The sequence below is a fragment of the Xiphophorus couchianus genome, chromosome 9, assembly GCF_001444195.1.
Source record: "Xiphophorus couchianus chromosome 9, X_couchianus-1.0, whole genome shotgun sequence".
Lineage (NCBI taxonomy): Eukaryota > Metazoa > Chordata > Actinopteri > Cyprinodontiformes > Poeciliidae > Xiphophorus > Xiphophorus couchianus.
The window spans coordinates 2,747,415-2,759,727 of record NC_040236.1 but is presented as its reverse complement, the minus strand read 5'-3'; the positions used below and the strand labels follow the sequence as shown (position 1 = coordinate 2,759,727).

Here is a 12,313-nt window from a genome sequence, read left to right as displayed (position 1 = left end):
CTATTTAATGTATAAATGTATCTATTTATATTCATGAATTCATCCATCCTTTATCTTATACCCTTGGGGGAATTGTGAAGGGTGCTGGTGCCTATCTGCAGAGGTCAACGGGCGAGAGGCGGGGTCACCCTGGACGGGTCACCAGTCTGTCGCAGGGCAACACAGAAACAGACAGGACACACACACACTCACACCTAAGGAGAATTTAGAGAGTCCAATTAACCTGACAGTCATGCTTTTGGACTATGGGATGAAGCCGGAGAACCCAGAGAGAACCCACCATGCACAGGGAGAACATGCAAACTCCATGCAGAAAGACTCTGGGCCGGGAATTGAACCCAGGACCTTCTTGCTGCAAGGCAACAGTGCTACCAACTGTAGCAACTGTGCAGCCCTATTAATAAATTAAATTAATAAAAATTTAATATAAATGTATCAATTTATATTAAATGTATAAATTTAATATAAATAGAAAAAAATCATAAGATGATTTTATTAAGTCAAAAAACCTGTCTCTATGTAAAAATGTGATTACTTTATATATAACAGTAGAAAGAACTGACCACTCTTCAGTCACATTGGAAGCTTTTCCAGCAAGAAGAGTCTGTTTAAGGTCATTCCACAACATTTAAGGTGGATTTATGTGCATACTTTGACTAGACCACTACAAAATTCTTAATTTTTAATTATTCAGAGTTGAACTGGCCAGACTGATTTTCAATATTGTCCTGCTGCAGAATCCAAGTGTTTAGCAGGGAGTCCTGAGAAAGTGGACTTAGCCTGAAATTTGAACTAGGACACCGTACTGACCCTCCCCACCTTCCACCCTCTCACTCTCTGCAATCCAAGAACTCCAGTGATTGACAGCTTTCCTGTGACATTATGTTGTTTCTTTACCATTAGTCCAGCTGCAGCAAATCGTCAACCCTGAGCTTGAGAGATAGAATAGAATAGAATAGAAGTACTTTATTCATCCCAGCAGGGAAATTACTTCGCAGTTACAGCAAAGTTTCTCTCTGTGGTTTTCTGCTGTTCCAAATGACTGTGGCCGTTTCCAGACTGATACGTGTCACTGACTTAGTTTTTGACATAAGGGCCAAGTTGGTTCAGATAGCTCGTATGTTCTAATAAATAAACTACATTTCAGTTTGCTCAGGTTCTCTTTGCAGTACAACAAAAAATGTTTGATGGTCTAAGATGTAGAAGTTCAGAAACAACAAAAAAAAGCAAAAACAAAAAATCGTTTTTAAAGCAATTTTAACTTTTAGTAGACTTTAGAGGATTCTAGGCTCAACATTACTTGTGTGGATGTAGGCATCCCCTCCGCCTATCGGTGTTGACCCAAGTTTGAACTCGCAGAGATACCATTTTTATAACACACACACACAGAGAGAGAAAGAGAGAGAGAGAGAGAGAAAGAGAGAGAGCAGTTTAAAGTCTCCTTCCACATTTCAATGGCGTTCAGTTTGATAGAGGTACAGAGTCAAGTAGAGGACTGCAGTGCTTTCCAGTGACTCACTATCATTTCCCCATTTATTTATGAGAACTTGCTTGCTAATCTGTGGGTCAATGTCTCAGTAAGATACAAAGGAACTCTGAAATAAGCTTCCAAAAAAACCCACAGACTAATTATTTACAAATGCAGTCTGAGTCACAGAGACCCTGTTGAGAGGATTAGAGCCTCATTTTCATTTGGTAAGAAGCTTGTGAATGTGTTTCTTAACACCTTTCTGCTCCTGAATGCAGTTCAGCCTGCAGGCATCACCGCTGCTCCTACAAGTGGCTCCTCAGCTAAGGTAATGAGTTTGTAAACTAGCTGCTTTCACGGCCAACAAAAGAGACGCGCTTCCATTGTCACAGGGAATATTTCTCAGTGAAATCCACCGCGGAATGTCCTGCGAGCATCAGGATTAAAGATGTGGCCCTTGACACAAACGATGTCAGCCAATACAGACTGTAGGCGGCGCCGAGCCGCAGCCACAATTAAAGATGAACTTTGAGTGAACTAATTCATGTGAGGGAGGAGAAGGTGAGGCGAGGCCTATAAAGGACAGCAGGAGGAGCGGTCAGTCTCACATGTTGATGCCGCTTCACCTGGGCGGACAGACCGAACCGAACCGAACCGACATGGCTCTGAGCACGCTGCTGGCCTCCTTCCTGTGCACCGTGGTGCTGCCCGTCCTGCTCTTCCTGGTGGCGGTTAAGCTGTGGGAGGTTTACATGATCCGCGGCGGAGACCCGAGCTGCCCGAGCCCGCTGCCGCCCGGATCCATGGGCCTCCCGTTCATCGGAGAGACGCTGCAGCTCGTCCTGCAGGTAGAGTCAGAGCAGCCCGGCTGCGATCAGCCTGGAATCCTTTGACTGCACTAGTTTCTGCTTCATCCTTTCTGCCCTGCATGCTGTGATTTATTATATTGTACAATGTGATCAAACAGTTTTGTTTTGGAGGTGAGTTTATTTTAAAATTAAGCTCGTTTATATTTTTATGATTCATACAGTGACTGTTGCGTAATTTAGAAATATGAAAAATTGGAACTTTTTTTTTCATATGATAAAAAATTTCAGTCAACCTTTTACCACACAAACTATACTATTATAGTAATTATGCTACTATAAATGTAGCATAATTCAAAATGGCCTCAGTATTTTAAAAATATCTAGAACCGTAAAAACTGTAAAACATAAATAATAACGTAAAATGAATAAATAAATAAAAATATTTTTGACCCAAAAATCTTCACTAGTTTTAGACCAAACTAAATTTGCATACGTTTCAAGGTAATATTTAGTATTTTAAGAAGAAAACCAATAACCATGTTTTTGTTTTTTTCATAAGTAGTTGTTGATGAGGAAATCCACCACAAAACTTAAGACAGTTAAGTTTTGCTTCTCCAGTTTTCTCACTGAGCCTGTCTGCGTTCCTGTGGTTGTAGAGGAGAAAGTTTTTGAGGATGAAGCGAGAGAAGTACGGTTACATCTACCGCACTCACCTCTTCGGGAGCCCCACGGTGCGTGTGAGCGGCGCGGAGAACATCAGGCACATCCTGCTGGGGGAGCACCGGCTGGTGTCTGCACAGTGGCCCTCCTCCGTCCGCACCATCCTGGGCGTGGACACGCTGTCCAACATTCACGGCTCCCAGCACAAGACCAAGAAGAAAGTGAGTCCGAAACTTTCCAGTATCCAGAGCGAGTCACGTCTGTTTCCTGTCATTAGAATTCACAAACATTACAGACAAGTTCATGCAAAGTTCTGTACCTATTACACAATATCACCCTCAAATGAGTAACTTTATTTAATAATAAACATGTTTGTTTCTATAGAAGCATTTCCGAAATTTAGCAGTTTCTTTTTGAAATCAGCTTTTAAAAAGAGTTTTATTGCCAAAGAATATTAATCTTAGAAATTGGTTTCCCATGAGCCAATGTAAAGGAATCTGACCTTTCTGCTCAATTAATGGAGTCTTTCCATTGACCTCAGTGTGTTTAGATTGACTCCTATGTAGAAGTTGAGTTTCATCCACTTGATTCCTGCTGTAGGCCATCCTGAGGGCCTTCTCCAGGGAGGCGCTGGAGCTCTACATCCCCGTCATCCAGGAGGAAGTGCAGACTGCAGTCAAAAGCTGGTTGGTGCAAGACCCCTGTGTGCTGGTCTATCCTGAAATGAAGCGGCTGATGTTCCGCTTAGCCATGAGGATTCTGCTGGGTTTTGACCTGGAGCGGATCCAGACCAATGAGCAGCAGCTGGTGGAAGCATTTGAGGAAATGACCAGAAACCTTTTCTCCCTGCCCATCGACGTCCCGTTCAGTGGGTTGTACAGGGTAAGAGCGTTGGTGAAGATGTGAACTGGCTCATTGTGAAACACTTTCATGTCAGTGAATTGGTGTAAACATGATCCTCAGAACAGTGCGCTTTATTTAACATCCCACCTAGGAGGAGCTAGGACATTTAATCAGCCTGTCCGTTGCAGAAGTCCGTCCTCACTTCTATCTTTGTCCCCTCTTCTTGTCCTCTCCTCTTCTGTCCTGTAGGGTCTGAGGGCCAGAAATTTCATCCACTCAAAGATTGAAGAGAACATCAAAATGAAGGTGGAGGAGTCAGACAAAGGGTCAAAACACACAGACGCCCTGCAGCAGCTCATAGACAGCAGCAAGAAGAATGGAGAGCCCTTCAGTATGCAGGTAATGAAGATGACTATTCAAAGCATTGTTCAGGAAAGACAAATCTCTGGAAACATGTTGTCAGAGTTTTTGTTTTTTCTCCCCTGAATCTGAATAATTCAACATGTCTGCCTTCTGTGTCCAGGCCATCAAGGAATCTGCTACGGAGCTTTTGTTTGGCGGCCATGAAACCACGGCCAGCACAGCCACGTCCCTCATCATGTTTCTGGGCCTGAACACAGAGGTTGTGAACAAAATGAGGCAGGAGTTATGGGACAAGGTAAATGTGCTGTTCTTTCTTTAGCCTCAATATCAGTTAAAGTAGCTTTTTGATTGGCTGAGGCAGTTGTCAGCTAATGCTAATTGATTTACTTTTGCATAATCCTTAAATTATTTCAAAAACATAATGGTTCATCAGTGGCACCCGCTGAGGTGTGGAGTCCAGTTTTCTGAGGGTTTATGTGTGAGCAGAGAGACGACCACACACAATTGAAAATGTTTAAATTAGCAGCACCAAATGGTGAATCAAAATAAATGGATTCCTGACATGACTCAAAACCAGAGCTACACCTTCCAATGCTGTTCTGATCTGCAGAGCTCCGAATAAAAAGCTACTCATCCTAGATCTACATGGATAAAGTTCCACTTAGAACGTTTGCATACAAAATGAAATAACATGGGGCTTTTGTGAAATATACATACCTGAAAGAACTTCTCTTTTTCTTTGCAAAACAACTTCATGCATCAGTTCACACATTTTTTTCATATTAAGGCTGACATATTTCCCCCGTGCTACGACTGTCTTCTTGCTGGCAAGCCGTCTTCTTAACTGATGGTGGACAATGTACATCCACACATGCTAAAATCAATCTATAAAACAATTACAGCATTCGAAGATGAAACGGACCTGGAATGCTTGCAAAGGCGTTAGCATGATTCACTAATACATGCTAATGCATGTATGGCTAACTGTGGAAACCTGAGCAGAAGGGATCAATGTTGACCTATTGAGCTTTGCACATCCATCCTGCTTTAAAGTGATTCAGTTATTCCAACAAATGAAATGAGAAATTCGAAGTCAATGTTAAAAGTATTTTTTTGCAGATGGTCTATGGTAAGACAGCAGGTCACTGAGGTTTATTGACTTGTTTAAGACTTTTGAAAATCCATCTTCAGCTCAGCACTAAACCTGGTTGATAGTTGTCATGCACATTGGGATGCATACTGAGTACCTTTGGGTCAAAAATTGTAATTAAAAATTAGGAAAAAAATACTTTTATTGATCACAAAGATAAATTAAATGCTGTCTTTAATTCAAATTCTTTAAATAATTATTGTAGATAGTGATGGCTGCTGGCAGGAAAGATCTCATGTAATCATCTGTATTAGAACTAATTTTTGCCAAAAATCAGTCCAACTACAGAGCATCCAAAATAAGAAGGAATGGTTGTCCAAAAAAAGACAATATTTTCCCTCAGAAAGGCAGCAATAAAAGTTTGAAAAAGAAAAAATCTCAGAGTTACTCCAATGTTCTGCTGGCCTGAGAGCCATACTTCTAGAAAGGAGGACAAACTGAATTTGCTGAAGGGAAACTAAGAATAACCTAAGATAAAGCTAGTATGAAACCAAATCTTAACAGAAACTCTGTGCTGCTGTTGACTAAAATATACAAGATGTGTAGTCATACGTTGACTAAACCTATGAAGACGATTGTTCCAAAACAGTAACTCTGCTCATTGCCTGGTCCCTCATGTCTGTCTGTCCAGGGGGAGAATGGGATGGACCTCCAGAGTCTGAACATTGAATCTTTAGAGCAGCTAAAATACACAAGTTGTGTGATCAAAGAAACACTGAGGATGAACCCGCCTGTCCCTGGAGGCTTCAGAGTGGCTCTCAAAACATTTGAACTGAATGTAAGTGACTCAATGATCATTTGATTCTCCTGTGTTTGACCTGAAAGTTCCAGATTTTAGGAATTAAGATAACTTGATTTTTTTTTTTTTACATCACAGTAAAAAATACATTAAGATACATTACATTAGTGGGGGAAAAAATAAAAAAAGTATTGTGTGTTAATGAATATTAACAATATGTGTGTGTGAGCATGCAAGCGGTGACAGTGATCTGAATGACTATCAGTGTGTGGAGGAATTAAAAAACAACAATCAGGTAATAATAATCACAATAATAATGAACCAAATTATCTGTGAGATGTAAATATAAACATATAATGGATCAATTAATAGGTATTTAGTTATTCCTACTAAGTGAAGATTGTTATATATTATACAGAATCTACATGGGACAGGAAGAATAATGCAGAAAGAAGTAAAGAAAACTAAAAGAGGGAAAAAAAAACACTAATTATTATTTATAAGTAAGGAGAATATAAAATTGATTACACAAAAATTATTTTCCATTGAAATGTATTCAGTGAGTACATTTTTCCAATATGTCAGACTGATGGTGCTTCTCCTTTTCCAATTCATAAGAGTTGTCTTTTTAACAGTGGTTAAAGCTACGAGTAATTGTTTAATAAAAACATAATTTTGATAATGTCCCATAACCTATCAGGGCTACCAGATTCCTAAAGGCTGGAACGTTATCTACAGCATCTGTGACACTCATGACGTTGCTGAGATTTTCCCCAACAAAGACGACTTTCAGCCCGAGCGCTTCCTGACCGAACCCTCTGCAGACTCCTCCAGGTTCCAGTACGTACCGTTTGGTGGAGGCTCTCGGATGTGTGTGGGAAAAGAATTCGCCAAGGTTCTACTGAAGATCTTCTTGGTAGAAGTGGTCACAAAGTGTGACTGGACCCTCTTAAACGGACCGCCTACCATAAAAACTGGACCCACCGTCTATCCTGTGGACAACTTGCCAACCAAATTCAGCAGCTACATGAAAAATCATTAGAGGAGTTTCTGGACATTAGTAGTTCTGTAAATCTGAACATGGTTTCCTGGTGGGCACTCCCTGTCTGCTGTCTTCTTGAACAGATTGTGTGTATATATTGTATATTAATGTATTTTTATGACTGTGTAAATATATCTATAGGTGTATATTTACCTAATTTGAGAACTAAACAAAAAGCACTATAGGGTTACATAAACACTTAATCATATCAGTGTTTTATCTGTAGGATTTTTATACATATATAATTTAGCATGTTGATATAAATGTTGTATCTTGGCTCAAGGTATTTATGTAACTTGTCTGCTTTTGAATGAGATTTTTATCTAAATAAACAGTTTGACAAAGTGTGTGCTAGTTCAGGTCAGTCTGCATGGAGGTTTTTTTTTTTCCTTTTATTAAACCTCGTTGAGATCTACATCTCATTTTCAAGAGGGACCAGGGCAGAAGTCTGCCTTGATGGAAATCTTTCCACACTTAATTTACCGGTCCAGTGTTTTATGTTTAGATAACTATGATTCTTTGTGAATCTGTTTAATTAGCTTTTGTGAACTGATGAGAATTGATCCTGGTGAGCAGAGCCAATGCAAGATTAAGTCTTGCTGACTGGATTTTGGTGGGTAGAAGTTCTGGGTTGAGAGCAGAAATCCAGATTAAGAAAAGACAAACGCCATCAGATTTAATTCTGACCAAATATTGATAATGAACAGTTAAAATATAATAACTTAGACCTTGTTTATACAAAAGGCCTAAAACAAAAGTAGACAAATAATTATTTTACTAGTACACGTCAGCAAATAAGAATATTGAATAAAAGTGCAATCTTTCTTGCCAGTCATCTTAAGTGAAATGTCATTTTAGAGATTTATTACACAGAATAAAATATTTCAAGCTCTTAATTTTTAGTTGTTTTTTTTTTTTTTTGCTGTTTTAATAATTATGTCTTACAGGTAAAGAAACCTCAAAATTCAGTGTCAGAACATTTGAATATCACATCAGACTGTGGCATAGTCAATCATCCTGTGTGGGTTGCTATGACAACTGCCTTCAGGTCATCTGCCTTATTGGGTCAGGCGTCTTTCATCTTCTTGACAGCCAATAGATATTCTATAGTGTTGATGGTCAGAGTTTGCTGGCTAATCAAGAACATTTGCACTTTTATGCAATATTCAAATTTCTTTAACACGTACTAGTGTATAACAAAGGAAATTGGCCCAAGCACTCAACCCTTTGGGGGTCTCCACAAGTAATGCTTAACAGTGTGAATCCAATTAAGATTTTAAATTCATAAAGTGTTTGTTGTATCAGCCAGAGGCAACAAACTGATTCATAGAAGATACTTCACGGTACAGAGGCTGCTGACCTCAAAGGAAACAGATGAGTTGTGCCACCAATCTGAGAATCATCAGAATCAACTTCTGTCTCTGGGTTTGAGGGTCCACACAATGTGACTTCAGGTTCCACTTGTAATATAATCAAAGTTCAGGGGACATACTACACTCTGCAACAAAACAATTCTTTAGGACCAGGAAGACAAAAAAAATAAGAGCAGCATTTGCAAGAGTCAACGTGTGCAGCATCTTTTTGTTGCATATACATTTATAAAATTAAATGTATTTGCAAACATAAATCTACAAATACATGCACATTAGAATATTGAAAGACCCACTGTGCAAATGTTTGTTTCCAGCTGGAAACAAGTCAGCGCAGCTTAAGTTGTAGGAAGCCGTCCCTGCTGCCTCTGTCAGACGGTCGGTGAGTCCGGACCGGCTCAGGTCCAGAGAGACGCTGGTAGGAACTGGAGACCCTTGAAAAGTTCCAAAGTTTTATATCACTGAATTAAGGCTTCAGTAACAGAACAGTAAATTGTTGCCTTGAGGCAGGAACAGTCCCTGGTTCAAATCCTGGATGGAGTTGTACTCCATGTATGTATGAATTCTGTCAAAGAAATGAGCTTTAGGTCAATTGGTTACTATAAATTGCCCTTACGTATGTAGGTGTACGTATGTTGGGGTGTGTAGGCGTGTGTGTGTGTGTGTGTGTGGGTGTGTGTGTGTGTGTGTGTGTGTGTGGGTGTGTGTGTGTGTGTGTGTGTGTGTGTGTGTGTGTGTGTGAAGAATTGCTTGTCCGGTGTGTTGTCCAGCATCCTGTGTCTCTGTGTTTGCCTAGCGATGGACTGGTGACCCATCCAGTTTGTTCTCCACCTCTCATTCCATGACCACTGCAGATAGACACAGTGTGACCCTGCAAGGAAAAACAGGCACAGAAAGCAGAGGTGTCAGCAGCCAACCAGTCTCTAACAGTAAGACATATGTGTGGTTTCTGATCGTTCTTGTCCTAAGAACAATCAGAAAGAGGTCCCGGTGTTTCTGCTCTGTTTGTGATGAGCCTGCCGCTGTTCAGAGTTGGAACAGACTACAAGACGAATAGACATACACAGCAAAAGAAGAGAAGTGGTGAGGTACAACATCTCCACTTTAGAGTAAGAAGAAACCTCCTGAATCTTCGTTGCAGGTACATGAAGAGGTGGAGACACGTTTACAACTTTATACAGTGTGATCGTTTCCTTCTCCCAGGTAGAAGAACCTGTCGTTCAGGATTCTGCTCACAGAGAAAGTCCTTGTTTCCTCCTTGGCTCCTGATCAAAAGAGTAATGCTTTCTATTGTCTCATGCACCTGTTAGATCCTTTGACCTCTCTGTATTTACTAGTGAGGTAATCAGAGACCGGTGAGTGTGCTGTGCACGTTGCATGTTTTTAGTGGAGTCTGGTAAATGTTAAAACTTTACTGCTGGGATAGGAGGCAGGGCTTGAGTTTCCCAGGTTGTTCTCCTCACTGATGAGGCTTGTCAGTGTTTATAAGGCAGAATGTGGCACTTGGATGTAAATGTCAAAGAGGAATCATTATCAGCACGGCAGAACAAGTACGATTTGTACCTTTTATGTCATTTTATTTGTCTTCTAAAGATTTAATGACTGCTGGAAAATACGTGTAAAGTTTCATTGAAGTAAACCCAGTAAGTTCTTTACTAGCTCTATTACGCCCCATCAGCCTTCCTTTAGGCCTAAACCACATTCAAACAATCTAACTCAAACAATGTTCACATCATACTGACATCTCACATGTTTTAAGTTAATTCTATATTAAGTAGGAGTTCAATAAATATTTGGACATTTAAAGTTCTAGAGCAGAGTGTCAAACTCATTTTCATGTTGGGACATTACATTATGATCATGAACGTCCTCTAGGGGCCGCTGTGACAGAATGGATTAATAAAACTACTCATCAACAAACTGTTCAAATATTCTACCTTTCTCTGCATTCAATGCATTCATAAACAAATATTCAACCTCTTTTCACTTTTATGTAATTTGGAATTTTACAAACTGAAATGATTTGATTTGACTGATATAATATTTAAGCACACAGCTGTCATCTTGAAGTTCTAATTCTTTGGCTGGATCTGAGCCTTCAGTTTGACACGACTTCTAGAGGATTTCAGTTTCAAAGTCAGCAAAGTGTTTAGTGAACTCGATGCACAAAAGTTGTACTTGGTAACAGCAGTGGTGACTTGGCTTCTAGTTACTTGGCAACATAAAAAAAGGTTACTGGTTCCTTGATGCATCAGCTTCTCCCATAACCGCACCAGTATCTTGAGCAACTTGTAGTTGTTGTGGTGTGAAATGGGACAGGTGATGTGACTGGTGTGAGCACTATGCTGGCCATTAATGATACATGACCACTGACATAACTGTTTGCTTGAACGTTACATTTAGTGATTGTGTCCCTGGGCAACACTTGGTGAAGTGTCTTCTCCAGGTGAACCAACACTCAGCCTGCTGGTTGTGGTCAGTGGCCCCAGAGGGGCCAGAGGGGCCAATTGAATGGCCTGGGTCTGTCAGTGTATCCCAGTGCAGCTGTGGCTGCTATGTAGCTTCCCACCATCAGTGTGTGAATGTGTGTATGATGAATGCTGTAGTGTGAAGTGCTTTGGTATCTTCTGGAATCTGTCCACAGGAAAACTATTAGTCATCTTCACTAATGTGGTTTTATGGAAGAGTGGTAAGAAGAAAGTCGTTAAAAGAAAACCATAAAAATCCTGTTTGCAGTTTTCCAGAAGCCATGTTGGACACAGCAAACATGTGGAAGAAGGAGGTTTGGTCAGACCAGAACAAAATGAAACTTTCTGATCAAAGTGCAAAACATGGAGAACTAACACTGAACATCACTCTGAACACACTATCCCCACTGACAAATATGGTGGTGGCAGCATCATGCTCCACCATATACATGTACTAGAATGACCCAGTCAAAGTCCAGACCTGAACCCAAGGCAGCATTTGAAAACTGCTTTTAACTAAAACTCTCCATCTAATCTGACTGAGCTGAGTTTGGAACAGGAAAATATTTCAGTCAGTAGATGTTAAAGCTGGTAGAGACAAACCCTACAGACTAGCAGCTGGAATCGCAGCAGTAGGAGGTTCCACAAAGTACAAACTCAAGGGGTCTGAATACCTTTGCTTTTCAGGTTTGTATTTATAAAAAATGTTTTGAATCCTGTATAATTTTCTTTCTACTTCATGATTGCATCCCACATTGAGTTGGCCATTCACATTAAATTCCAATGAAATATATTTATGTTTGTGGTCGTAATGTGACAAAATACAGAAGGCCGTTGTCATTTTTCCACTGCAGCAACACAGAGCCAAAAATAGCTTCAAAATGAACATAGAATGCAGAATCCTGACACACCTCCACCCCTTCTGCTCCACCTTAACCACCCAGGAATATACAAGAATCATCAGCACTGGCGCCCCCTAGAGGTGTGTTCTCTCTGCCGCTCTGTGGACTGTTTGTGAAACTTCTGAAGTCACAGATGATCCTGGTGACAGCAGTGAGTCTGCATGCAGACAGGCTCAGCTGGTCCACTGCTGAGCCAGAACCACCTGGAGCTGGACCTGCTCAAGACAGTGGAGATGATGGTGGACGTCCCCCCCAAACACACACACACACACACACACACACGCACGCACGTCCCCCCTGCCTGCCCTCATACAGTCAGTGCCCTCATGTCTACTGTAGATCAACGCCTGCTCTCGTTCTCAGGACCTGAGACGGTTCTCCCACACACACTGTGTGTACTGGTATGCACATGCACCCTGTCTTCCTCACTTGTAAAAATATTGTTTATATTCATATTTGCAATAAAGAAAATGTTTGTTTCATTTTCTCTTTTTTGTTT

At 40.6% G+C, this 12,313-nt stretch overlaps 1 protein-coding gene across 1 annotated transcript; it reads left to right on the top strand.

The window, feature by feature from the left end:
* Positions 1-1,747: 1,747 nt before the first annotated feature.
* On the top strand, positions 1,748-7,421 carry cyp26a1 (cytochrome P450, family 26, subfamily A, polypeptide 1). The gene is made up of 7 exons (XM_028026856.1): positions 1,748-2,316; positions 2,934-3,158; positions 3,538-3,819; positions 4,030-4,179; positions 4,304-4,438; positions 5,925-6,071; positions 6,733-7,421. Exons 1-7 carry the CDS (start codon positions 2,077-2,079, stop codon positions 7,072-7,074), a joined length of 1,521 nt encoding a protein of 506 aa, XP_027882657.1. The 5' UTR covers positions 1,748-2,076; the 3' UTR covers positions 7,075-7,421.
* Positions 7,422-12,313: the final 4,892 nt, after the last annotated feature.

Coding starts and splice junctions, on each gene's coding strand:
- cyp26a1 (XM_028026856.1), top strand. CDS start 2,077: ATGTTGATGCCGCTTCACCTGGGCGGACAGACCGAACCGAACCGAACC. Junction 3,820..4,029: donor CGTTCAGTGGGTTGTACAGG/GTAAGAGCGTTG, acceptor TCTGTCCTGTAG/GGTCTGAGGGCCAGAAATTT. Junction 4,180..4,303: donor GAGAGCCCTTCAGTATGCAG/GTAATGAAGATG, acceptor TTCTGTGTCCAG/GCCATCAAGGAATCTGCTAC.